The sequence below is a fragment of the Phodopus roborovskii genome, unplaced genomic scaffold (genome assembly GCF_943737965.1).
Source record: "Phodopus roborovskii unplaced genomic scaffold, PHOROB, whole genome shotgun sequence".
Classification (NCBI taxonomy): Eukaryota; Metazoa; Chordata; class Mammalia; order Rodentia; family Cricetidae; genus Phodopus; species Phodopus roborovskii.
The window spans coordinates 11,641,364-11,669,270 of NW_026125506.1; the positions used below are offsets into that span (position 1 = coordinate 11,641,364).

Here is a 27,907-nt window from a genome sequence, read left to right on the forward strand (position 1 = left end):
CAGCTACACAGCTACCTGTCCCTATCCTTATTGCCTGTGGTGGATTCTGCCACCTAGCTCTGTCCTGGGATTGGGGGACAGCCTCTCAAAAGTCTTTCAGGGTTGGATCAGTCCAGTTTACCTGCTGCTCTGGGTCAGTAAACTGCGCTTTCACCAGGAGCCCGTTTCAGATTAATTTGTGGTTCTCTGACCTGCGCCAGGGAGGTTTATCCCTGACTGGGGCAACTTATCTCAAAGGGAAAGGAAGCCTTACGACAATGCCAGTTGTCACCAGGCTAGGACCTTAAACTAGGACCCCAGTTTGATCACGGTGAGGCAGACGTCCTAGCTCGCACATTTCAACAAGGCAACTAGCTGGTCAGAAACCGGCGCCTCAACTCTTTCCAAGATCACGAGTCCGGAACCACCGCCTCCAACTCTGAGAAGTCAAGCGCCCGACAAGTAACTTGCACGGTCGCGCCAGCGGCCACCAACCCAAGGCCAGGGCACCCACGGCCTCCTGTCTGCCATCCCCAGGGTGTGTGTCTTGGGGGAGGGGTCCCCACCACTCCTGCGGCCTCCGGGGCAGTCCGCGGGCCCGCCAGTCCCATGTGCTGGGAGGTCGGGGTCACCCCTGATCGTTTCCCGGGGTGAGGTCCCCGAGGCTCCCCGGGGAGGGCGGCGGCGCCCGGAGGCCACACTAGTGGCGGCCGCGCCGCTCCCCCTCGCTCTGTGCAGCTGCCGCCCGGCGCTTGCGCACTGGGCCCCGGGCGCGCGGCGGCACCAGGCTTTGTGTGTGCGCGTATGTGTGTGAGTGTGTGTCTGTGCGCGAGTGAGAGAGCGGGCGAGTGTGGCGAGCAGGACCCGGCGGGCGCGCTCCCCCAGCCTCTCTCTCTCTCCTCTCTCTCTCCCTCCCCGCCAGAACCATGTCGGGCAGGTCGGTTCGAGCCGAGACCAGGAGCCGGGCCAAAGATGATATCAAGAGGGTCATGGCGGCTATCGAGAAAGTGCGCAAATGGTAAGCCGAGGCGCCTGCTCGCTCTCTCGCTCTCGCCGGCTCGCCGCACCGCGCCGCGGCCGCCAGCAAGCCCGGACCTAGCGCACGGAGCCGCGGGGCGCAGCGGCCACGGGCCCGGAGTTGGCGAGGACGCGCGGCCCGGGTCACCTGCGCCCCGCGGGGGCTGCGTCCGCTGCCCAGGTGTGCTTGGCGCGGGTCGCCCACCTGGCGCGGCGGCGGCGGCAACAGCGGCAGCGGCGGCGGCGGCGGCGGCGGCGGCGGCGGCGGCTGCAACCCGGAGCTCGGAGCTCGGGAGAGGGGGGTTCGCAGCCGGCCCCAGAAGCCATTTCGTTTTTTTGTGCAAGTCACATGAAAGCGGCTTCCCGCGCGCCGGGGCCGTGATGCCGGCGGCGGCGGGCAGAGCGCGAGCTCCATTGTGCAGCGCGGAGCGGGCCGCCGTCTCCTCCCGGGGCGGCGCGGCGCCGGTGTCCCCCCAACACACACCCCACGCCCCGACCCGCCCGCCGCTCCCCGCCTCCCAGGCCTCGGCGCCCTCGAGTCTGCGGAGTTTGCAGAGCGCGAGCCGTTTAAATTTAGCGCTTTGGGCAGCCTGGAGCGAGGGCTCCGGGCGAGGAAGGAAGATGGGGGCGAGCGCCGGGAAGGCGGTGGCGCGGCCGGGGAGCGGGGCACCCACGGCTCCCACCCGCTCCGCGCGGCACCGGGAGCTCGGGGGACGCGATGTTTGCTGCCAGAAGCCAAGTCCTGGGCCGCGTCTGCCTTCTCCGAGCTGGAGCTGGTGTTTGTTTTGCGAAGAGAGCGAGCGACCGTTGTTTTTGTTCTCTGCACTGGGGGAGGAGGAGGGGACCGCGAGATTCGGTGTGGGCCGTGCGAGTTTTTCAAGCTCAGATTAGATCGTGCCCGGCGTGGCCTCGTTATAATTAGCAGGATGGAACATTTCCACGGGCCTCGTCGGGATCTAACTCCCAGGCGGCCCCAGAGGCCAGGCCTGAGGCGCCAGTAGTCCACCACCAGGTTGGGTCGGACTTGTTGAAAACTCCTTGCTCCCTGATTTCAACTTTATTATGTTTTTTTTTTTCTCTCACGGCTTCATCGGGGTCCGAGAGGGAGACGAGCAGCCGCGAGGGTGTCCCTAAGTGTCAGCGCCCGTGGGCTGGTCCTGTCCTTTATAGGAACTGGCCAGGCCCCACTGCAGGCTGTTTCTTTTGGGGGTGTCATTTCTTGAGTTGTTATTGTCTCCTTTTTTTTTTTTTTTTAAACATTACTCGGGGGCCTGGCTCAGGTCTGGTGGTGTCACAAGTTAGCTGTCCTTTCAGAGTGAAACCCAACAAAAAAAGGCAAGGAGAAAAATCAATAAAGTCCACGTGCTCCCGGGCCTCCTATGGAAAGGGCTGTCTGCGGATGGCCGGATGCCCGCCGTGGGCTGGGTTTGGCTCCAATGGGACAAAGAATTTTCACAACCGTGAGAAGGGGAGGCTTTCCAAAGTTGAGATCCAAGTCCTGGGTGCCGGGAGCTCCCCTGCTGAGCAAGGCGCCCAGTGCCTAACTGGAGCCATTTAAAAATGGCAGAAAACAGCTGCAGGCCAAAACACAGAGGAAAACAACACAGTGCCCCCTCTCCCGTGGGACTCTCAAGGGAAGGCTGAGGTCCCGTGTCGTCCCCCCCCCCGCCCCCCGCCTCAGTCCCGGAGTAAAGAAAGAACCGGTATCAGGGCGTGAGTCCCTTCTGTCTGTCACCCGCCTGGAGGGTAGAAGGGGCCGGTGTAAAGCTGCCTTTCTGATCCTGGAGCGGTGACAGCTGCGGCTGGGTCTGCCAGCTGCTCTGCGGGGCGGGCAGATGGAGGGATGGGGCTTTCCACCCTGCGGGCCCCAGAGCAGCAGGCCTGGAGGCTTCCATCCTGGCCGCTTCACAGCCTGCCAAGCCTGGGATTGGAGTGGGGGATGTGGCTGCCTTCTTCCCTATGTTTTGGGGGAAGTAAGCACAGCATGACCTCCAAGGATCTCAGGCTTTAGGATCTCCTGCTTAAGTTTCTACTTCACTTCCTTGCTGTGACCTTGGGCAGAATATGAAACTCACTTCTCCAACCCCAATAAGCCCGGGGATTCGGAGCCCCCTCGCCTTCTTGAACTGTTGAGGACTGACAGACTAGTCGGGTGAAGTCACCAGAGTACACAGGAGTCGTTGTAAATGTCCTTATGTAAGGCAGACTTTGTAGAAATTTTGGTTTATCTTCCATTCCCGTTTTAAACAAAAATGTAGGGGACTTCCCTGAGGCGCAGAATCTGGTCTTTCCCTGTCTTTACAACAGTCTTTCCATCCACCCTGAAGGCTTCGGGCTGTTTATTAACTGTGGCCACCGACCATGAATTTCACCACTGACTGAACAGGGGTTGCCAGAATTAGCAAATGAAAATACAGAACACCCAACTAAATTTGAATTTCAGATAAATAGCAACACGGTTTTTTAAAAAGCCTTTCTCTCCTTGTATGGTGGTGCATGCCTATAATCTCAGCACTTGTGAGGTAGCCTGGGCTACATTCAAGCTTCTCTTAAAAAAGCAAATGTAAATGAAATTTTCTGCTGAGATTAGTGCTTTAGTGGTAGAATTTGAGCTTAATATGCACAGGGCTCTGGGTTTTGTCTTCAGCCTGTATACACACACACACACACACACACACACACACACACACTGTATCCCGCGAACTACACATACTGACACATGCCAAAAAGTTATCCATTTATCTGAAAAACTCAAAATCAGCGAGTCATTCTGTATTTTAACCAGAGGAGAGCTGAGGTGCCTGACATCTCTTCATTCTCAAAGCCTAGGGTAGTATTTCTTCTACCACCCTGCAGGAGAAGCCAGTGTGTGCTGTGGCCTCCCTACCACGCTGGCAGCTGTTTCTCCTTTTCGTCTGGTGCCCCCACAGAGCAGGTTGGTGGGATGTGAGGTAGCCAGAAAGTGGCTGAAGGAGGACAAAATGTTTGGTGCCTTTCTGGGAAACTGGGCCAGGCTTAGGAGGCCCAGTGTGAGTGGAAAGACAAAGCGAGGTCAGAGCCGCTTAGTAGGTGTTGGTCCAGGACCTTTCAGCCCTAGGCCCAAGGGGTCCTTTAGGAACTGTCCACAGAGACAGATGGGGGCTTTCCACCCATCTCCGAGAGAGCCCATCTGAGGCACACCCGGACCTACCTGAGCTGGGGAAGAACCTTGGGGCTATACATTCACATCTGGGACTTCCTTTCATCTTGGGGACACAATCCCGGGAGACAGGATTTCAGGGACCATGGAGGCAGGAGGACTTGGGCTCGGTGCAGAGTAGTTTTGTGGCTAGGTTGAGCTACAGCCTGGTGGTCCATGTAAATGTCTCCAGGTGGTAAGGGGGGGCTGGGAGGGTGCAAGCTGTAGCTTCCAGGGGCACGTGGGCCCCAGGGCATGTTATGAGAGTAGCCAAAAATCTGGATTTTTATGGTTCCCCCTTTCTTACACTCTTTCGTCTACTTTGGCAATTGAGTCAACTTTTGAAAAGTACCATGAAGGTCATTGAGTGCTGCCCTTGCTGTAAGGTAATGGGAATGTCTAGCTCCCTCATTGTGGGAGCAGCCAGCTGTGTGTTCCCCCATTGATGGGCGTGGGGCACTTGTAGGAGCTGGGAGCCAGCACCTTTGTGAGAGCTCTGTCTGGCTTCCTGGGAGGCCAAGGGCCAGGCCAGAGGTCAAAGGTCAGTCCCAAGGTCAGTCACCCCCCACCCTGTTTCTCTGTAGCTCTGGAACTCAATCTGTAGGCCAGAGATCAGCCTGCCTCAGCCTCCCAAGTGCTGGAGTGTGTTTTATTTTTTTTTAATTCTTTTGTATTTATTTTGTGTCTGTGCTTGAACAACAAGAGAGATGAAGGGGGAGGGAATGTACTCACATGTCCCATGATGTGGGTCAAGGGCAACTTGTGGAAGTAGGTCATCTTCCACCATGCCATTTCTGAAGACCTAAGGTCACCAAGCACCCTTACCTATGAGCCATCTATTATTATTATTATTATTGATCCCATCATGTAGCCTAGAACCACCTGGGACCTAGAGTTAGCAATCATCTTGCCTCAGCCTCCCAAGTGCTGTGATCCCAAGTTGCTAGAATTGTATACCATCACGCCCACAACCCGAGGTCAAGTTCATAACTCTTGCCTCTGTCTCCTCAGTGTGCACACCTAGTGATGGTGCCACAGACTGTTTTCCGCCTCTGAGGTGGCCTGGGTACTCCAGTGAGGAGGTGGCCAGCTGGGGACCAAGGAGCCAGTGTGTGGCTGGTGGCCCACAGTGCCTGGTAACTTCAGGCATTCATCCTGGTTCCTGTTGTCTTGGGAGGCCCAGAACTCTGTCGAGCTCTCCAACCTGAACCATGGCCTTTGTGTTTCAAGTTAGTTGCTTACATAGTAAAAAAGTAAAATTAACACACTCCAGCTTTGAATTGGTTGATTTACTAAGGCTCAGACCAAGGAAGTCCGTCAAGGGCTTGTGAGTACTGATTGGGTAACTTTGGCCTTTAGATTCTAGAAACTTCTGTCCCCAGGTGGTCTTTAGAATGAACTTTTCTGTCTAGGGGCAGCAGAGTAGCAGAAGGAGGACTCTGGCTGGCATCAAAACCTATATTCACTCTTTGTTTTACCACCCATTGTCTATGTGACCATGACCGTGGTAACAGTTGCTGGACTGTTTGTTCTCTCATCGGTAAGATGTGCTCCTACCTTTTAGTAATCTCAGAGAAAGGAGAGAGAGGGGAGGGGTTGTATAGCTCGGCATCTACTGCACAGTGGCCATCGGGATTATGTCTTTACTTGTCACTGACATTGTTCCTGGGAATGACCCTATTCCTCCAGGTCCCTTCTGGGGTTTCCATGTGGAGATTGGAAAATGGGCTCGTGGCTTGTGGCTTGTGCACTCTGCCTCCAGGAGGCAGGAGAGGGATGGAAGACAGACATGTGTCTTCACTTCGTGCTCTCCCAGCTCACAGGCGCATGGGCGGGGCCTGACGGATGCTCTCCCAAGGGTTTGGATCCTCAATAGTGGTTATGAGTTCACCTTCTCACTTCCTTGATCTGTCAGGTGGGAAGGTGACACCTGCTGCCACACACGGCCATGTAAACATCAGAGTGTGGGTGTAGTGCTTAGCACATGGAAGCAATTAGAAATGGTCTCCTTTAACAATAAAAGCCAGGCCATATCTGACAGGAACTTGGAGACCTGAGTGGGTGGAGTTTGTGAATGGAGGTGTATGGTTTGGTTAACACACACACACACACACACACACACACACACACACACACACACACACACACACTGCTGCCCAAAGCCTCAGTAGTGACATGGCAGAGACTCTCTGTGACAGTCACGTGTGAGGGGAAGGCCACAGCTAAAGTTTGGGTGGAGAGGCCAAGGTCCTCATATCACCTAGGTAACTGTGGGTTACTGTGGCTGTTGCCATTGAAATTGCAGCCATGCCTCTTCTTCTGACCTTGACCTTTCATCTCATGTGGGTTGCTTGAGTCACCTGGGTTCTTTCTTAACTCAGTGCAACTTCAGGCTGCTTACCCCTGAGATGGCCAAGCCAGAGCCCAGATTGTTGGGGTTCAAACCCCACCACTGCCCCTGGTGACTCTCTCCAAGTTGTACCTACCCCATGCAGGGACATGGCCCCTGAATACGTAGAGAGGAGGGACACTGTCTCACAGCAGTAGTCTAGCAAATAGCAGTGACTTAGAGAGGGTACAATTACTATTCTTGATGAAACAGTCACCTTTCCCCTTCTCATGGCCTGTAATTTTCTCCTCATCCATATACCCATCTCTCAGCTGGGCACTTGGACTCTGTCCTGTGGAAGTTTAGAACCTAGGTGATCAGGGATCCATGCAGGGCCTCCACTGAAGGATAGGTGCAAGGATCCTCCCCCAAGGCCAGGCTCAGCCTGCCTCTTAATGTTCCCCTCCCCACCCCTACCCCCTCATCCCTGTAATGTTGTGAAGGGAAGCTGCCAGGAGGGCAGGGCCATCGCTTGCTTTCTTGGTTCCAAGAGGGTAGGCAGTGCGAGGCTTCCATAAGCCAAGGGCTTTCCCAGGGGCCCTGGCCATCAAGGACCAAGCTGGGATTCCAGCCATATCTATGTGATCAATCAAAGCTTGTTGTCTTAGCCCCTGGGCTACACAGACATCTCTTTGTAGCTGTGATCTCTGCCACCCTCCCCACAAGCAGAGTCCTTGTGCAAAGACCCCTGGTTATGGGCTCTTCCTCCTTCCCTGCAGGGAGAAGAAATGGGTGACTGTTGGCGACACATCCCTACGGATCTACAAGTGGGTTCCTGTGACAGAGCCAAAAGTTGATGACGTGAGTACATGGAGCTGTCATGTCTTCATTCCCTACCCAGGGTGACCTCCACACTGCAGGGAGGAGAGGCTGTTGGTCACTATAGGGCTTACTCCCCCTGGAACCCTGTGTACTCTGTAGGAACAGGCAGTGTGATACCCAGTTATACCAAGCCTCTGCCTTCACTGTGGCCCCGTTCCTAAACACCCATCCATCTGCCAGGCTTCATACCATCATCTTCCTTACTTCCTGTCTTTGTAAATCTCTTTTTCAAGGGGAAGGCATGAGCCCTAAGAGGGTAGGTACATCCACACCTCTCAGAGTCATACAGTTATGTCAAAGTGGGGACTTGATTTCAAGTCCCTCTGATTTTGAGATGTGTGTGTTCTCTGTTCCTGGAGCGCCTTCTGACGGGCTGTTGGTGGACCAGGGAGGAGAGAGCCTGGCGTAGGGGTGCCTGCACCACTCCCTAGAGGGGCTAGAGGAAGATGAAGGGAGACAGGCGATCATGCTGTGTCCTGGAAGAGGGTGCTTACAAGCAGGCAACCCACTTCCCACCAAAAGGCCTTTGCACTACAGTCCTCTCATGCCGGCCCCTGCCCGGGTTACCCACACTTAGTGCCCTCCTCTGAGAAGATGAAGGCTTGGCCCAGGCCGCCTCAGGGAACAACGTGGCTGTGGTTGATATGTTTCATTATGGGGCAGCAGCTTCCTTGATAAAGACAGAGGTTAAGCTCCCTTTCAGGGGCTTGCCTCTCTGACACATCTTCAATAGCCTGCCCCTTGAGTGTAGGGACTCTAGTCAGGACTGCTCACATGCTCACCAGCAGGAGGGGTTTTGGTGGGGGGAGGCTGATACTGGGCTGGGAACTTAGGTGATTGGCAACCCTTCTCATTTGACCTGGGTTTCTGAAGTCGCCAAGGTCCCTCTTTCCACAAAGGGACCAAGGCTTGACCCATCCACATGTAAGTAGACAAAGAGCAGCCCTAGTCCTTGGAGGCAGTTCCTGGCTCCAGCCCCTGCCTGGGCCATTAGGTGGTGTAGAAATGCTGGCTGTATCTGAGGAGACGTGGTCCCTGCTCTCAAGGAATTTCTAATCTCGTTGGGGGAAGATAATTATAGAATAGCATGAAACAGACATCAGGGAAGTGCCAAGTGGAATACGATCAAGGGGAACGTGTACTATATGGGCGTGAGAAGGACGGGACAGCTCCCAGCTGGGCAAAGAACACTGGATATAGTCAGGCAGACGAACCCTGGCTAACCTATGAGGCTGGGCGCATCACCTCTCTGTGGTTCCCCCCCCCCCCCACCTTGTGTAGAGGAGCCATGCCTAGCTTGTGGTTTCTGTACCCAGAGTGTACACTGTGTCTCCTGGAGAATATTTAACATAGCATAGTGTTCCAGAAATGCTGAGTCCCTTTCACTTCTGAGCCACGACAGGAGTGTGCTGCCAGCTGAGCATCTGGGTAAGATGCAGATTCCTGGGCCCAACCCCAGACAGCTACTTTAGAATCTATGAAGGTCAGACCAGGAATCTGCATGGCATAGGGGAGGGGTCATCTTTATGGTTTTAGAAAATACCCAATTAGGAGCTGGGCAGTGGTGGCGCACACTTTTAATCCCAGCACTTGAGAGGCAGAGGCAGGCGGGTCTCTGTGAGGTTGAAATTTTCATTCTTTCTAATAAGCAAAACAGGTGTCAAAATTCAAATGCCTATTTCCTTGTTTTTATCTGGTGTGAGTGTGTGTGTGTGTGTGTGTGTGTGTGTGTGTGCGTGCGTGCGTGCATGCATGCATGCATGCATGTACCATAGCACATGAGTGGAACTCAGGAGACAACTTGTGGGAATCAGTTCTCTGCCATGTGGGTTCCACGGATACAGCTTAGATATTCAGACTTGGCAGCAAGTGCCATCTGACCAGCTCCTGTTATAGAATTATAGCTGGGAAATTTGAATGACTATAGCACTACTAACTCTGAAATATACATTTTGGCTTCCATTGTTTCATTTTATTTTATATTTTTTGAGACAGGGTCTTGCTATACTGGCCAAGCTGGTCTTGAATTTCTCTGTCTTCCTGTCTCTGTCATGCTAGGATTACAGGCTGAAGTATATTCTTTGAAAGAGTGAATTTTGCTTTGAGGGTGTAGCTCCATGGTAGAAAGTTTCCTCCGACTCCACATGCATAGTGCATCTCCCTCCCCCCCAAGCCCCACACACAAGTAAAATATAATGTAAAAAGTAGTGATTCTATACCATTCTCATCAATACCTGTTAGCAGTTACTCCCCAAGCCACTGGCAGTTGTACATATGTTCTGCCTCTATTCATTTGTACCTTCCTTTAAATATTATTTTAAAGGAAAATTACTTAGTTCTTACATGCATAAATATTTTGTCTGCATGTATATATGTGTATGTCATGCATGCAGTTCTCTCTGAGACCAGAAGAGGGCATTGCATAGATGTCTGTGAGCCACTGTATGGATGCCGGGAACTGAACCTGGGTCCTCTGCAGGAACAGTCAGTGTCCTTAACAGCTGGGCCATCTCTCCAGTCCAGTTTAAATATAAATTTTACAGCATACCTCTCCCTAACTCTGCCTTTTGCCCTGCATGCACACACTCCCTCTTGAGTTTACCTCCCTGTCTGTACCAGGGCACCCACTTTGTGTTTATCCTTCCAGAGTGCACATGCCCCAACAGTGCTGGCAACTACATTCTCTGCCCCCCTCTGTCTTGGAGATATTGAGATATTTTAACATGTTCATGCCTCACAGATCTTTCTGATTAAAATCCAAAGAGAGCTGCCTTAGTCTCTGTAATTGTTACACTGAACAATCAGACCATCCATGGTTTATTTTAGGAGTGTTTTACCATCACTCACGGAAACCAAGATGATTCTTTTCCCTTGAGAGCTATGGGGCTGTGGGTGTGGCTGACTCTCAGTGCACTCATCTAGTGATGCCTTGGGTTTGAGCCCCAGCACCCCAAAAAGCATCCCCTCCACACACCCCTACTGCCTTTTTGGGTTTTCCATCTTTCCCAACACTTTGAAAGAGGCAGCCCCGAGGGACTCCAGAGTGGCCTGTGTCTTTGCCCTGACCATCTCTGCCATCACCAGCGTGATGGCGACCATGGCCTTTCTCCCTCTACAAGAAGTTCCTACTAGCCGGGGAGTTTGCCTGTCTGCAGGTGACAGCCCCACAGACAGGTGAGATTAAGTCTCAGAATCCCCCCCCTTGGTGAGATGCTTTGATTCCAAGGTGGGCACAGAACACCTGTGGGCCACACTCAAATGCAGGCAAAGTCAGCTGCCAAGGCTTGGTGGCTCTGACTGTTTGATGGAATTAAATATTCATGCCACTCCCCGGGGCCTCCCATGTGCACACACATGTACATGATTGACTGCCTGCGTTTCTGTTGCATTTTTCTCCTCTAGAAAAACAAGAATAAGAAGAAAGGCAAGGACGAGAAGTGCGGCTCAGAGGTTACCACTCCGGAGAACAGCTCGTCCCCGGGAATGATGGACGTGCACGGTGAGCCCCACCACAGCCGCTCTCCCTGCCTGGGCCTCAGGAAGCCCTAAGTTGTGTTTTTGTTCCTCTAGCAGGTTTGTTCACATTCCAGGCAGAGGGTAGGAGGGCTGGGCGAGACTACCAGGCCTCTGTGCCAAGGAGGAGCTCTTTGGAGGAGACATTTCTTCCCCTGGCGTAGCTAGCATAGAGATCACACCTTCTGCTCAGCCAGAGGCACAGACTCACAGATGATCCCAGCAGCCCTGCCCTGCCCACCCAGGAAGATCTGGGGTGTGACATGCCAGACCCATGACTGTATTTCTCATTCTCCATTTTTGCTTCCTCTAGAATGAATTTCTGAGTGGCTCATGGTCACCATAGGAACCTGGACACTGCCCTCTCTTGACAGCCCAATTTCCTGGGCTGTCTGATTTTAGAAGTTATAACATGTGTCTGTCCCATCCATCAGGGTGAGGCAGGGGTCATAATATAGCCAGTCTCCTGTTTTCACCTTGTCCACCTGTCTGTCTCTCTGTCTCTTTCGCCTTATTGAGAGGAAAGGCTCAAATCAGAGTCCTTTGGCTCCATGAAATGTCCATAAAACGCACATGCCTTATAACCAGCCCGTTCCAAAGCACAAGATGTGCTCAGCCTGCCTCTCTTATCCCCTCCTGGTGGCCCCATCCCTACAAGGAGAGCCACTGTAGACATTCAAACCTGTAGATTTTGTGAAAAAATGATTAGCTTTCTGCCACTGTAACAAAATGCTTGATTTGATGCAGTTTGAAAGAGGAGGGGTTTGTTGATTTGGGCTTCTGGCGGCAGATGGCTCAGTCCATTCAGTTGATGGCATTGTTTTGGGGCGCCTGGTGGTCTAGCCCATCATGGTGGGAGCAACAAGGTAAAGAAAGCTGCTGGCAAAAGAGGAAGAGGAACAGGAATAGTCTTCCTTGGAGGCATATGCCTGTAATCCCAGTCCTGGGGTAGGAGGGTAGGGACAGGAAGGTCACTACAAGTCTGGAGACAACCTGGGCGACATAGTGAATACTAGACCAGCCTGGACTATGGAGTGAAACGGTGTCTCAAAATCCAGGGGGCCAAGGGGACCCCTTCAGTGGCCAGAAGATCTCTCCCAAGGCCAAGGCCCCGCCTCTTAAAGTCTCTTCTGCCTCCAACTGTGCCAAGCTGAGGATTTGGCCTTTAACGCATAGACCTTTGGGGACATTTAAGATTCAAACTATAGCAGCTTTTGATATTTATAAATCAGAAACCCTGCTTTACTGCTGTTGTCTAGAAGTTGGGTGTTAATGTGGTAGAAGCAGCTGGCTAAGGCAGGAACAGCTTTCATCCCTTAGGGGAGACAAGGATGCTCTAGTCCCCCTGGTCACCCCGTGCTGTCTCTAGGTTGGCCCCACCCTACCAGAGTTTACTGTGCTTATGTTTTCTTCTCTCCTCCTCTCTCCCTAGTTGATTTATTGTTTGTTTGTGTTTGGTTCTGGAGAACAGTGTCTCACTGTTTAGCCCTGGCTGGCGTAGAACTCATTGTGTGGAGTAGGCCGGCTCGAAATTCAGACATCTAAACTATCTCTGCCTCCTGAGTATTGGGACTAAAACTATGTACTGCCACACCCCATACATTTATGTATGATATGTGCACACGCTATTGCATACATGTGGAAGTAAGTCATATCTCTCCCCCCACCCATGTGGGTCCTGAGGGTTGAACTCAGGTAACCAGGCTTGGTAGCAAGTACCTTTAAGATCTACTGAGCCATTTTGCCAGCCCTGTATTGGGGAATTTTGGGAATTTTTTGTTGCTTGGTGGTTTTTTTGTTGTTGTTCTTGGTGGTGGTGGTTTTGTTTTGTTTTTTGTTTTTGTTTTTTTGTTTTGTTTGGTTTTTTTTTTGAGACAGTATTTCACTCTCCAGCTCAGGCTGGTCTAAAATTTATTATGTAACTCAGGCTGTCTCAGACTTGAAGTGATTTCTTGTCTCTGCCTCCCAGGTACTGGATATGAGTCCAGACTTTGATCTTAATTTTAATGTTTTTACTTTTTGAAGTTTTTTATTACATCTCTTTGTATGTGAGTCAGGGAGACATTCATACTACAGTGTCAGAGGACAACTTGTGGGGAGGTGGTTTTCTCCTTCCAGCAAGTGGGTTCAGGTCATCAAGCTTAGTAACCTGCCCCTTCCCCCATTGAGCCGTCTCGATGGTCCATGTGTGTATGTGGGCTTTTGGCCATTCTAAACCTTTTGTGCAACAAGTTGGTATCCAGTAGATGAGTTAAAGTCTAACAGGAATAGTGGCCCTCTGACACAGCCTGCCTCATCCTGGCAAGGCAGAGGCAGTAAGTACGCTCGTATCTTAGTCAGGGTTACTATTGCTCTGATAAACACATGGTCAAAAAGCATTCACCTTACACTTCCATATTCTGTTTATCATCGAAGGAAGTCAGGACAGGAACTCAAGCAGGGCAGGATCCTGGATGCAGGAGCTGATGCAGAGGCCATGGAAGGTGCTGCCTACTGGCTTGCTCCTCATGGCTTGCTCAGCCTGCTTTCTTATAGAACCCAGGACCACCAGCCCAGGGGTGGCCCCACTCACAGTGGGCTGGGCCCTCCCTCATCAGTCACTAATTAAGAAAATGCCCCAGGCTTACCTGCAGTCAGATCTTACGGAGATATTTCCTTAATTGTGGTTCCCTCCTCTCTAATGACTCTAGCTTGTGTCATAACATTATCCAGCCCACCTCATTTACCCAGACTAACCTTTCTGGATCCTCAGTCCCTGGCACTTAGTCAAGGAGCCTTATTTCTTAGTGACTTGGCTTCATAAAAACACAACGGGGTTTTGCTGCTGCTTAGTGAACAAAGACCCAAGATCCCACTGAGAGTAGTGGCACAGGCCTGTAATTCTAGCTCTCCAGAGACAGAGGCAGAGGGACCAGGGGTTTGAGGAGAACCTGGGCTACAAGAGACCCAGCCTCAAAAAAAAAAAAAAAAAAAACCAGAAAACTAAGGTTGAGGATGTGGTTCCACAGACAGAGTGTTCACCCGGCTTGCACAAAAAGCTGTGGGTCCTATCCCTGGTCTGTGTAAAGTGGGTATGCAGGTACAGGTCTGTAAACCCAGACATGGAGAGAGAGGAGCAGGAGAATCAGAAGGTCAGGGTCATCCGATAAGTATCAACCTGGCATCTAGAATTCATTTTCTTTTCAGGATGAGGCATGGAATATGGCCTGTTTCCGTGGTATTCAGAAGCAGCCCCTCTCTGACTTTGCCAGGACCTCCCTTACTGCCATCTTGAGTTAGTGATGTAACCTCTAGCCTTCTGGCTGGTTTTAACCTGTAGAATGCGGTGGCAGTGCCTGCTTCATGAAGTCCTTGTGATGATTGGATGAGCCTTGGCATGTGGTTTGTTTGTTTGTTTTGCATTGGTGTTTGGCCTGCATGTATGTGTATGTCTGTGTGAGGGCGTCAGATCTTAGAGTTACAGACAGTTGTTAGCTACCATGTGGGTCCTGGGAATTGAACCTAGGTCCTCTGGAAGAACTGTCAGCGTTCTTAACCACTGAGCTATCTGTCTAGCCCCAAGCCTTGGCATGTTAACAGTTACCATGTATGAAGTCTTCACAATGTGGCAAGTGTCTAGTAACAAGGCAACTCTCAGGATGAAGTAAAGCAGAGAGGTAAAGTCAACTCGCTCCACTAGGAAGCGGATAACTAGAGCTAGAGTTAACATGTGAGAGTCCTTGTGGACAGGATCTAGAAACCTGCACTAATGTGGAAAGAGCCAGCTCCTGGACATAAGCAACGTGTCCACCTTCTCCATCATTTTCATTTTAGCTCATGAACAACCAGGACCAAGGCAGGGATGACCAAGCATGTGGGCCTGGGAACAAATGTGGGCCTGACAAGAGTGTTCCAGAAGGCTGGGGAAGGAGCACAGCACACGCTGTGGAGGTCACCCACACTGGTGTCTGTAGTTTACAGATTCAGCTGTGTCAGCTGTGTGGATCACCTTTCCCAGGCCTGGCCCCACATCTGCCTGGTTGGATGTTAATGTTCACTGTCATTTATTAACAGAATTTTCATCACACGTGCATTGGAGTCTTGACCTAGGAAAGTTTAGACTTTCTTGAAGGTAAATGAGGAGAGCACACATTTTTTCAAGTCAAGAATTCACAAGAGGATGCTGTTATGTAACCAGCACTCGGGAATGTAGTTCAATGAGATCAGCTGGGCTGTGTGACCGCCTGGCGCTCCCTCCAAGTAGCGGTAAAGAGAAGCCAGGGGTTGAGAGTTGGTCCAGATCAGATGGGAAACACACTGGGAAGATAGAGAGAGGATGGCAATGAGTTTAAGGTTGGCAATGCCAGCATAGTGAATTTGAGGCCAGCATGAGCTTCATGAGACTCTATCTTAAAAACAAGCAAACAAACAAAAATACCAAAGGGACAACAGGTAGATCTGAGGGATGAATTCTCCCATCTGTAAAATTTTTGGTAGCATTACCAGGTATGTACATGCCCCTCAGTATGTTGTTGATTAAATGCAGTGTCTGGGCATGGTGGTGCACCTGTAGTCCCCAGCTTTGTGGAAGTTGAAGCCAGAGGACTGCTCAAGGCTATGAGTTTTGGGCTAGCCTGGACCACATGGAAAGGCCTTGTTTTTAGATCATAACAGGGTATGTGTAAATGCTCTTTCTCGGTTCGTGACACACAGTAGGTCTGGAGCTCTTGGAGTGCCTCTGGCTCCTCCTTTTCTCAAGGCCCCACATAAAGCATTGCCTACAAAGAGCCTCAGATCACAGTGCTATTTATTTCGTTTGCATGTCAGTTTGAAGTCCTGACTAGCCTGAACTCACGATGTAGAGCAGGGTGCCCTGAAATTATCAGTAGTCCTCCTGGTTGTACTCCTGAGTGCTAGGATCATGAGCATGAGCTGCCATGTAGAGTGTTTTGTAAGACCAACACTTGGATATCTTTGGTCTAAAATGACTGTGTCCTACTTAGTTACCTGGCAGAGGAGAGATCCTGATCCAGAAGGTGGTTCCCAAGGATTCCTCCATTACCCTTGAGGTTTGCTGATTCACACATCACCCCTGTGATTCTCCCCAGTGTGGGAAACTCAGCTGTGTCATTTGTGGGTTTTAGGGATGTGATTATGCTTTCCCCTATAAAAAGAAAAGAAGGAAACAAAATGTACCCATGAAGGGGTTCAGGACAAGGGGAAGTGTACCCTGGGCTCTGGACCTGTCTCCAACTTAACCGGGAATGCCACTCTCTGTCCCATTTCCTCCCATGTCTTCATCAGTGTCCTTGTAGAGAAAACAGGGTGTAATGAGCCCTGCTTCAGTTTTTTTATGAACACTGGGCCATATTTGCCACATGCTTTTTAATGTATTGTTTTCCATTGACTTAGTTTACATAAAAACCACTTGTCTGTGGAGCCTGGCAGTTGCCTACAGTTTGAGCTGAAGTCTATCTCCCTACCTTTTAATCCGTAATCCCTATGTTTAATCCGTAATACCCATCTCAGCATATGTTGTCAAAGGGTGACATTTCCCCAGACCCACTGTGCCATTATCTCTTCTAGCGAAGTTAACAACAACCCCTAATAACTTTAATAACAGTCCAGACCATATGCTAATTTCCCAATTGTTCCTAAATGTGTTTTAGTTGGTGTGTTCCAAATTAGATCCCAATAATTGGTTAGGTCTCATATTTCTTCATTTCTTCAATATTTAGTATTCTTGCTCATTTTTCCTTCCTTATAGTTGTTGGGTTTTTGTTGTTTTTTTTTGTTTGTTTTGTTTTGTTTTTGGCTTTTTTTCCCAGGATAGGATGGAAGCCAGGACATTATGAAGGGAGAGAACTTGTTTTCCTGTGAGCCATATGCCAGTCCTCTTTTGATGGCCAGGCAGGGGAAATGGCTTAGTGTGTAAAAGCACTTTCATAGAAAGCCTGAAGACCCAAGGTCAGATTCCTGGAAAATCTGAAATGCCAGACTGGTCTCTGACCTTTGCACAGGTGTGTGTCCTTGCACACAAAATGTGTACACACCAAAATAAATAAGTACATAAACCCTTTGTTTGCTTTTAGGACAGGATCTTCCAAGGCAGGCGGAACTCAAGAGATCCATCTGCCTCTGCCTTGTGTACCAGGATTAAAGGTGTGTGCCACCATGTCTGGCCCTAAAGCAATGTTTTTTAAAAGTTGTTTGTGGGGTTAGTGTGGGAACTGGGGAGATGATGGCTCAGTGGTTAAGAGCATTGGTTGCTCCTCTGGATAACCTGAGTTCAATTCTCAGCACCTAAATGGAGGTTCACAACCATTTGTAACTCCAGACCCAAGAGACCCAGTGCCCTTCTCTGGCACCTGTGGGTGCTGGGCCATGCGTGCTACACAGACTTACATGTGAACAGAACATCATCCACATGAAATAATTTTTAAAAATTTGTGGGCAAGGCTGTAGAGATGGCTCAAGTAGTTAAAAGCTCTTGATGCTTTTTCAGAGGACCTGAGTTCAATTTCCAGCAGTAGTCAGATGGCTCACAACTAACTCCAGCTCCAGGGGATCCAAAGCCTCCAATGGGCACCTCCACTCAAGTGTATATATACCCACATGCACACACACAGACGTATCACACAATTAAAATAAAGGCACTCAGGAGGCAGAGGCAGGTGGATCTCTGAGTTTCAGGCCAGCCGGGTCTACAGAGTGAGTTCCAGGACAGTCAGTGTTGTTACATAGAGAAACCTTGTCTCAAAAAAAGCAAAACAAATTTTAAAATAAATCTTATTTTTTAAAAAAAAAAAAAAATGATTTCAGGATTGGAGAGATGGAGGAGTGGCTAAAGGCATTTCACTTGTAGAGGACCTGGACTTTGTTTCCATGACCACTCTGCAGCTACCTGTAAGCTCTAGTTGCAGGGACTGGTCTCTGCCCTCCATAAGCACCTGTATGTAATGGTGCATGGAACTGCTTGCAGACACACGCATACACATAAGAAAGAAAGTGCTCTTGCCCCGTCTGGCCTGAGACTCCCAGAGGTCCACCTGCCTCTGCCTGCCCAGTGCTGGAATTAAAGGTGTGTGCCACCATGTCTGGCTTTCCTTTTATTTTGCATCCACAGGAATCCAGTCTGGAGCTTCAGGAAATGAGGTGGAATGTCTTAATAATACTATTTCATGGCTAGCTGCACACAATACCTGTTTCTTCACCATCCAGATTAGGTCTCATTACACCAAAGGTTTTTTAATTCAATATTTTTGTCCTTTGAGAATTTGGTGTATGTATACCATGTATTTTGATCATATTCATCCCATATAACCTCCCATATCCACTCCATTCCCTCCCATCTTCCTGTCTTCTGTGTTCCCATATTTTAAAAAAGATTATTTTCTTTTTCTTTTATTTTTCAAAACAGGGTTTCCCTGTGTAGCCTTGACTGTCCTGGAACTCACTCTGCAGACCAGGCTGGCCCCAAACTCACAGAGATCCACCTGCCTCTGCCTCCAGAGTACTGGGATCAAAGGTGTACACCACCACCACCCAGCAAGATTATTTTCTATCTGGGCAGTGTGGCACACACCTTTAATCCAGCATTTGGGAGGCAGAGTCAGGTGGGTCTCTTGAGTTTGAGGGCAGCCTGGTTCACATAACAAGTTCCAGGTCAGCTAGGGCTACATAGTGAAACCATGTCTAAAGAAAAACATGTTTGGGTCAGCTGCCATGGAAGTGGAATTATGGATGTTTATAAACAGCCGTGTGGGTGCTGGTAGCCAAACCTGAATCCTCTAAGAGCAACCAGTGTTTTTCAATGCTGAGCCCTCCCTCTAGTCCTGTGTATTCTCTCTCTCTCTTTTGAGATAACCCACTGACTCTAATTTGTGCTGCTCATACATTCATAGGTATGGCCAAGTCCACGTGAGCATGGTCAGCCTACCAAGGGCAACACCCTTAAAGAAAACAGACCCTCCCTCCCCCCAGAAGAGTCAAGAGCCCCTCCTTCATGCTGTTAGGCTGCCTGGCTTCATCTTTAAGCAGCTAAGCTACAGTGCCTTCAAGATGTGGCTATGGTCCTGTCAAGGCCAGGACCGTTATCTGTTTTGTCTGGCAAGCCCCAGACCTCCTTAATTAGCGAATGGCCGTGGGGAGGTGTGGAGAGGAGGTCATCAGGAAAGCTCTGAGACTCCCTGGCCTCACAGGCTGTGTGTTGAAGCATGGGAAAGCTGAGCCCCCTCCCACACACATGCACACATGCTCCCCTCTCCTCAGCAGCCATAGGATATCAACCTGTGCTCTGTTCCTGTGCAGATGAAAACAGCAACCAGAGCTCCATAGCAGACGCCTCCCCCATCAAACAGGAGAACAGCAGCAACTCCAGCCCTGCCCCAGAGCCCAACGCATCTGTGCCCAGTGATGGCCCTGAAGCCAAGACTGATGAGGCACAAGCTGATGGAAAAGAGCACCCCAGCCCTGAAGGTATTTGCTGTCCAGGGACAGGGCACAGAGGGGCTGCTGCCTAGCAGCCTGCAGCCAAATAAGCCTGGGGTATTTTAAGGAGGCTTTGCTGTATGCCAAGCCTAGACCATGACTGTAGAAGAAAAGTAAGGCCTGGTTTAGAGCCATTAAAGAAGGAGAAATCAGCAGGGCGGTAGTGGGGCACTCCTTTAATCCCAGCTCTCGGGAGACAGAGGCAGGCGGATCTCTGTGAGTTCGAGTCCAGCCTGGTCTGCATAGTGAGTTCCGGGACAGCCAGGGCTATTATATAGAGAAACCCTGTCTGGGGTGGGGGGGCAATAAAATTAAATAGCAATCACTAGAATTAGAAAAGGTGTTGAATTATGAAGGTGGTTAGGAAAGGCTTTTTGTGGTAAAGTAAAGCAGGTAAAGATGTTGGTTGAGTAAACAATTCAGGAGGCTATCTGAGAGAAGAACACTGGGCAGACAAGCAGGTGGTACAAAGGCCCTGAGGCAGAGGCAAGGTCAGTGTGGCAAGAGAAATGAGGGATTGGAAAGCTAAGACAGAGGGGCTGGGCTCCAAAGTCGATGAGCTCATAAGGCCACTGTTCCCTGGCATTTTTTTTTTTTTTTTTTTTAATGAGCAGTGAGACAAGACCATGGTTGACAAGACCTAAAGAACTGAGAAAAGGTGTATGGTGCTTAGGGTGGAGGTGGCAACGCCTTTGTGAGACTGCAGCCTTTGTCTGTGTGAAAGAGGGTGGTAGCTAGGCCCCAGCGGGAGCAGAAGGAGTGGTGTAAGTACTAATAACTGCTGGTGGGTGGTATAGAGCTATAATCCCAGCCGTGGAGGCTGGTATAAGGTGATCAGTGTGGAGGTCAGCCTGAGCTACAGAGCAAATCTATGACCAACCTAGAACAAAACAAAAAAGTTTGAGAGATGGCTTAGCAGTTAAGAGCGCTGGCTGCTGTTTCAGAGGTCCTGAGTTCAATTCCCAGTACCTGTATGGTAGCTCACAACCATCTCTAGTGGAAACTAATGCCCTTTTGTGCATATAGGAGTACATGCAGATAGAACACTTATACATAAAGTAAATAAATCTTAAAAAATAAAAAAAGAGGACCCAGGTTTTGATTCCCAGCTACTACATGGTAGCTCACAACTCCAGTGCCTTGGTGTACAGTCCAGTGCCCTTTTCTGGTCTCCAAGGGCACTTCATGCATGCAGTGTACTTACATGTAGTGAAACACTCAAACACATGAAATAAAAACAATAGATAAAAGGCTAGAAATGTAAGTTAGTGATAGCGCTCTGACCAAGCATGCAAGGACAGTAGGTTTAACACCGGCCCCCACACCCACATGAATATGGAAGCCCTGTTGGAGTTTCCTCCAGGGAGGAAATGGGTAATATGATTTCTTTCTGCCTCAGCACTGTTAGCTTTGGAGGCTGAGGAATTCTTTGCTGTGGGACTGTCGTATATGTTCAGAATGCTGCATAACACCCTGCTTTCTGCCAGTAGCTCCCTGTCCCCTAGTTACGGCACACACGCGCGCGCGCACACACACACACACACACACACACACACACACACACACACACCAGAAAAGTTTCCTTATGATTGCCCTAGTGGCTTTGCTAAAGCCCTGTGCCATTTACATCTGTGAGCATGACCTCTCATCTCCCCCTTGAGGGCCCTTGTAAGCAGGACAGACCCACTAGGCTTCCCAGCATCTTACTGGTTAAGTAACACTTAAGGCAGAAAGTTCAGGGGCTGGGATGGGCCTTAGCCACAGCCAAACTGCTGTTTACTACAGTGTGGCCTTGGACGGCAGCATCAACTCCTATCCACCTACCTGTTTTCTTGTTTCTAAAATGGGACCGATAAAAGTGGCGTCCCTTGTCAGGGTGTCACAAGGAATAAAGGAGGTGGGGATAGCAGCAAAGTGCCCAGCAAACCTCTGGGGTGGAGGAAGGGGCTGGGGAGCTGGGGTGAGCCCCCATCCCCCCACTATCTGTGTGAGGGGGGTAGTTCTGAGGTTACTAAGGGCAAGTGTGGTCATGTCTGAGCCCCCTTGTCTTCTGGCCTATCCTGCTGTCTGGCTCCAGCCTTATTCCCCATTAGAATCTGGGTCCCCTTCCCCCTAACAGGCCGGTTAAGCTCAGCTGTAAATTACATTTGGGGTGACGCTTCTGTGATCGCTATCTTTTTTATCTCCTCACCCCAGCTCACCGAGTACTTTACAAGCCCAGGTAGAAATCATACCAGGATCCTCTTCCAGTTACCCCAAGCCACTGGACTTGTACCCACCTGCCCCAGCCCTCATGCAAAGGGCATAAGCTCAGGATCATGTGATCTCCCCACCGGCTCATAAACTGGGGCAGGGTGGGTCAGCCACCAGCTGTTGACCTTGCTTTGAACTTGTTTACTGCTGGGTAAGCGCAAGGAATGACATAATGTCCAAGCTCCCCGGACTAAATTTAGGCCCCGGGAAAATAATTTCCCCTGGGTGCGTTCCAGAGGCACCAGGACGCTCAGAGAACAGGCTGCTGTCCTGAGCCCTCCCTGGCACGCTGTGAGCTGCACCATTGGCTCCCTCTGAGCCAGCAGGCCTGGCTCTCAAGGAAGCCTCAAGCCCAGGCATGCCTGTACCAGCAAACAGGCTTTGTGAATCTCCAGATCTCCTGTGACTGACTGCTTGGGGAGCCTTAAACCCTCCTCCCACTCCACTGCAGATCCCAATGCATGCAGAAAACAAACTGTCCAAGGAGGCCAAGCCACCAGTGAGGTGCATTTACAAATGTGTTTCGTTAAAGCAAGCAAATAGATTATGAAATAGAATATAAAATTAATGTGGATTTTCTTCTTCTTCTTCTTCTTCTTCTTCTTCTTCTTCTTCTTCTTCTTCTTCTTCTTCTTCTTCTTTTTTCTTTCTTTCTTCTCTCTAAGCAGAGTGTCATATAGCAGCCAAGGCTGGTCTTGAACTCTTCCTGACTTCTACCTCCCAAGTGCTGAGATTACATATATGTACTGCCATGCCCAACTTTTTTTGTTCACCCCCTTTTTTTTAATTTTTGATTGGGGCCTCACTATGTAGCCTCTGAATTCACCACCTGAAGCCTCTGTGGACTCTGTCACTGAGGGCCATGTACCCCCTCCAAGGATTAAAAATAAAATTTAAGTAAATAAAGTTAGGGAGACCTATCATTGGGGCCATGTGTGAGCAGCCCAGGCTCAGGTGTGTGAGATCTTGCAGTGTCTCCCTTATTCCCCAGAACACAGAGGCGTGCCCACCACCACCACCTGACACTGTTGATTTTAACTTTTTTTTCCTCAATAGTTAGTTCTTGCTGTGGTCACCAGAGAAACACTCTTATTATTAAGAGAAGTTTTGGGCTAGGGATTTGGTTCAGTTGGTAGGGTACTCACTTGGCCAAGCATTTTTGAAGCACTGGATTTGATCCTAGCACCAAATAAACCAGCTAAGGCACTGCACACTTGAAAGCCAGCATTAGGGCAAGGTTATTCAACTACGTAGAGAGTCTGAGGCTGGGTTAGGGGCAGCGACATGGCTCAGCGGGTAAAGGTGCTTGCCACCAAGCCTGCCAACTTGAGTTCAGTCACCAGGACTGGAATGGTAGAAGAAAACTGACCCCATCAGGTTGTCCTCTGACCTCCACACGTTCACTGTGGTCTGCAAGCACAAACCCTGAATGTGCAAATGGGGTAGGGGGGTTGTTTCGTTTTGTTTTTCGAGGCAGGGTTTCTCTAATGCTTTGGAGGCTGTCCTGAAACTCACTATGCAGACCAGGCTGGTCTCGAACTCTCAGAGATCCGCCTGCCTCTGCCTCCCGAGTGCTGGGATTAAAGGCGTGAGCCACCGACGCCCAGTTATTATTATTTTTTTTTTTTTAAAAAAAAGATTAGAGGCTAGGGAGATGGCTCAATGGTTAGAGCATTGCTGCCCTTGCAGTGGACCCCGGTTTGGTTAAAAGCACCCCATTGGTGGTCCAGAGCTGTCTGTAACTCCAATTCCAGGGCGCCAGTCGGTCCTCCCTGGTGTCCGCAGGCAATGGGCACGGGCCATGCACAGGCATACATGCAGGCACAAACCCATCCATGTAAAAGAAAAATAGATAACTCTTGGGAAAACTTGGTTAAAAAGAGAGGTGAGTGTTCAAGAGTCAGCTGTGATGTTAGAAGAATGCTAGTTCTCGCTTTGGCCATGGTTTGTCTCTGGAACCAGGAGACAGCCATGATTGCTATGTTCCCCGGTGCCCAGCAGAGGGCGCCAGACACTGGCAGCATTGCATACGAAGTAATCCCCTTTAGGCAGAGTAGGTATGTATGTATGGAAGGAGGATTGGAGAACCGCAGAGCCTATGGCCTTGCTATTTATAACCGCCTTGCTAGCAGATGAACGGGAAACTTCCCAAACTTCAGCCCATCTAGCTCTAGAAGCCACAAGCCACAAAACTACCCAGATCCGGGTATTTTTAGTACTTGACCCATCTGGTGCTACTTCTCATGTGTCTGAAAACAGCTTCTGTTGTCTTGTTCTTTGCTCAGATGCTTCTGATGAGCAGAATTCACAGTCTTCGATGGAAAACTCAATGAACAGCTCAGAAAAAGTGGAACGGCAGCCATCTGCAGAGTCGGGGTTGGCAGCAGAAACTTCGGCAGTCTCTCAGGTACCTGCAGCCAGGCCTCACTGGGGTGGGGCTAGGGTTCTCCGTGGTCCATGGGAAGTCGTGCCGCTTCACTGTGGAACACTGTCCTGTTAGCCTCTGTCACCTGGAGCCACCATGATGGGAGGGACATGAGGTCGTGCTTCCGGAAGTGTCTGGGGTAGAGCATGCCACTCTGTCATTCTAGTCTCAGCTTGGTAACTGTATTATTTGGGTCCCAGTAACCCCACATCCTTTATTGCTAAACCTGAAGGCCAGATTATTCTTTGGAATTTGGCTTCTGATCCAGCTGTCTGCTCAGACCCTTTTCTTTGTAGTAACAGCATCAGCATCTTTCTTGGATTGTGCAAACACAAGGCCCAGGAGGCAGATACGATGGAGTCTACCCCAGGTTCAAATCCAGCTCCAACCCACTGGGTATGGAGGTGCAGGCCAGTAATCCCAGCTCCTTGGGAAGTTAAGGCAGGAGAATCAAGTTCAAAGCCAGCCTAGGAGACTTAATGAGAGTCCATACATCTCTGTCTGGCCTGCCTTATGACCTTCCTACCTGGCATAGGACCAGATCTTCAGGTCCTAATCATGGTGCTATCGTCGGTGTAAGAAGGGCATTAGACACAGAGAGGTTAGGGAGGGAGCTGGGGCTGTAGCTCACTGACAGAGAACCTGCTGATCGTGTCTGAGGGCTCAGGTGCTGTCCACAGCTTCATCTTTCAGTACCTGGGCATCTGCCATTGCCAAGCTTCAAACTGTCAGCTACCAGTGAAGATGAGACAAGAAAATATGGCTAAGCCGGGTGGTGGTGGCAGACGCCTTTAATCCCGGCAGAGGTAGGCAGCTAGATCTCAGTGAGTTTGAGACCAGCCTGGTCTACAAGAGCTAGTTCCAGGACAGCCTCCAAAGCCACAGAGAAACCCTGTCTCATAAAAAACAAAAAAGTAGTCAAAGTTCATTATAGACCACAGATGTCATCTGTGTTGATATAAGAGGGGCTGGAGAGATGTTACGGGGTTAGGAGCACTTACTGCTTGCAGAGACTCAGGTTTAATTCCTAGCACCCACACAGGAGCTCACAACCATCTGCAGCTCCGGTACTGTGGGATCTGGTGCGCTTCCATACATACATTCATACATATAAAATGAGTAAATACACTTTTAAAGAAAATTTTCAAAGCTGTCAGATTCAAGAGCGTGAGTTGGGTGTAACTCAGTGGCAGAGCGCTTGCCTAGCATGTCCCAGCATGGGACAGGGAAATGAAGAAAAACGTTCATATTGTACTCCCTCTGGGGTCAGGAGGACCCCTTTCTGCTGGCCTGAGTCTCAAATGTCTTTCTCCCTTGTCCTCCCCTCCCATTCCTCCTGAGAGCCCAGGGACCGCCCAGGCTAACTCACCCCTATGAGATCCTCAGTTCAGCGGAGAACTGTTCCTTCAGATAGGAAGCAGCAGCCCCGGGAGCACCTTTGCCCATTGTGTCCTCATACACCTGTGTCTCCCTTTAAAAAGCAAACGGGAAAGCAGGTGTGATGGTGCCCGCCTTCAATCCCAGCACTTGGGAGGCAGAAGCAGGCTGATAGCAGTGAGCTGAAGGCTAGTCTAGTGTAGATATTGAGTTCCCAGCCAATTGGGGCTGCATAGTGATACCCTGTCTCAAAGAGGGGGGAGGGTGGGCAGCAAGATGACTCACTGATAAAGTACTCGCACCAGGCCTGATGACCTGAATTCGAAGTCTAGGACCCACATGTTGGAAAGAGAAAAACGACTCCCTCAAGCTGTCCTCTGACCTCTGTACACGTGTTGTGTTATATACATACATGTCCATGTGCATACACACAATATATATAAAGAATGAATGTTGCAGGGGATGATGTACAATTTAGGAGGCAGAGGCAGGAGGATCTCTGACTTTGAGGCCAGCCAGGGCTACTCAGAGAAAACCTGTCTCCAAAACCGCAAAAAGCAAAAATGAATAAATGTAATAAAACATTAAATTGAATCCCAAAGACTAGTGAGGAAGAGGGTTCCCTGATGCCAAGTCCTGTCCACAGTCCTCGGAGAAAGCTCACTCAGCCTTCTGGTTAGTTCTGATGCCCAAGCTGGTGCTCCCCTCGTCACCGTTAACACAGTTAACACAGCGCATGCTACAGGCCAGGCCCAATTCCAGGACCAGGGCTGCTCAGGCAGAGAAGTTCAATAGACAGACACAGGACACTAAGTCTCTGTCTTGAGATGGCATAGGTTGGGGTGAGGAAGCATGAGGCAGGTGACTTGGACCCTCTTTAGATTGAGAGCGTCTCCTGTGTCTGAAGTTGGAGACCCATGAGCCCAGGAAGAGGACAGGCTTCAAGACAGGAAGGACCAAGTCAAGGAACCAAAGAGCAAAGAACACTGGGTAGCTAGAGCCTGCTGGTCCAGGAGAGGAATGGCCAGGGGGAGGAAGTGGTCGCTGGGGCTGGCCTCCTGCCCCCCCCCCCCCAGCACTGGAAAGAGGTCAGGCTTGTGTTTTACAGTCAAGGGGCAAATGCTGGAAGCCTTTGTCCCCATGAGTGTTTGCAGCTTAAGGAGCAGGCTCAGGTGGTGTTTCATGGCATCTGTAAAGAGGCCACAGAGAAGCAAGCAGTGGCAGCTCAGAGATAGACAGGCTCTAATGGCTTCAGTAGGGTGACTCTGCTAGTGAAGGGGGAGGGGGGGCAGATGGAAAGAGGGGGCTGCAGGGTGCCGTCCAGGCGCAGGCTTTCTTCCATGCCTGTGGTAACCCGACGACACTGCAGAAGCTGGGGAGCTGCAGTTAGCATGGATACTGCCTGGAGTTTGGTCTCGGTGATGGCTGAGGTCTGAGAGACCAGAGGTGACTGCTGGTGAATGAATAACTTCTTGAGTGGTCATAAGACTTCTTGGGAATTCAGTGTCAAGAACAGACCACATCCCCCAGAATAATGTCCATGTGTCCATTCAACAAAGGCTGAGCATTTGCACCAAGCCAGGTACCTTTAGCCCAGGGGACAACAGTCCACACAGCAGAGTAGCTCTGAGTGTTTTGGGAAACCACCTTGGGGTAGAGGTAGGGTTGCCCAACTGAAGCTTATGCAGAGGTGCTTACCTCTACAATTAGTTACAGATCGGAAGACTGGAGTCACAAGGGGAACTTGGTCTAGGCTGTGTGGAATCAAAGGCCAGGGGCTAAAAATATAAAAATACAGAGGGATGGCACATGTCACGGCTCAGAATGACAGTGGTGACAGAGGAGATGGGTTTCACACGCTCTCCAAAGCGTTTGGACTTAAAGTTCGCCGTGTGTCTGGAACCTCTCCTCCTCCCAGGTGGTGCTCATGGGTTCAGTGAGAGCCACCAAGTGTCCTCTCAGTTCCCTCTGGAGCCAGCCTGCCGTCCCTCCTGTGACCTAACCCCCTCCCTGCTTACACAGTCACTTCTCTTCTTCCCCCCGAAGGATATGGAAGGAGCACCACCCTCTAAAAAGATGAAGCTGGAATGTTCTCAACAGAACTCTGAAGAGATGTAGAGGCCCAGTGGAACCCTTCGGTCCATGTTTCATGGCAGGTACATCAGCAGGCTTAATTCTAGAACGCTGCCCAAGCGATTCCTCTTGGGCGCGAGCAGAACTAATGTTTCAAGTTTACTAAGTGCAAATCCAAGAAAAACCTAGAACGGCGGAACTTCTCAGACACTGATGAACTGTGCTGTGAAGACAAACACTCCAACCTTCACGTGACCGTCCTTGGGGAGGTGGGTCGGCCGCTCAGGAGTGTCTGCACACTGTCTCGGAAGCCAAGATTACATTTGTGTTGCTGCTGTATCCCCTGCCCCCACATCTCTATTTAATGATATAAGCTATTTGAGGGTGGTACCAATCAGGAATTTGCTTTTCA

At 50.3% G+C, this 27,907-nt stretch overlaps 1 protein-coding gene across 2 annotated transcripts; it reads left to right on the top strand.

The window, feature by feature from the left end:
- The first annotated feature begins 286 nt into the window (after window positions 1-286).
- Bcl7a (BAF chromatin remodeling complex subunit BCL7A) lies at window positions 287-27,907 on the top strand. Of its 2 annotated transcripts, none has more exons than XM_051176642.1 (7): window positions 287-517; window positions 902-997; window positions 7,283-7,364; window positions 10,788-10,884; window positions 19,188-19,355; window positions 23,906-24,027; window positions 27,469-27,907. In XM_051176642.1, exons 2-7 carry the CDS (start codon window positions 906-908, stop codon window positions 27,538-27,540), a joined length of 633 nt encoding a protein of 210 aa, XP_051032599.1. In that variant the 5' UTR covers window positions 287-517; window positions 902-905; the 3' UTR covers window positions 27,541-27,907. The 2 variants fall into 2 exon arrangements, with proteins under 2 accessions (XP_051032599.1, XP_051032600.1); XM_051176643.1 differs by having other exon boundaries at window positions 287-441.

Bases quoted from the DNA above. Each gene is read 5' to 3' on its own strand.
- Bcl7a (XM_051176642.1), top strand. From the start codon at position 906: ATGTCGGGCAGGTCGGTTCGAGCCGAGACCAGGAGCCGGGCCAAAGAT. The intron at 7,365-10,787 runs GTGAGTACATGG...TTTCTCCTCTAG, and splicing joins CAGAGCCAAAAGTTGATGAC to AAAAACAAGAATAAGAAGAA. The intron at 24,028-27,468 runs GTACCTGCAGCC...TTCCCCCCGAAG, and splicing joins AAACTTCGGCAGTCTCTCAG to GATATGGAAGGAGCACCACC.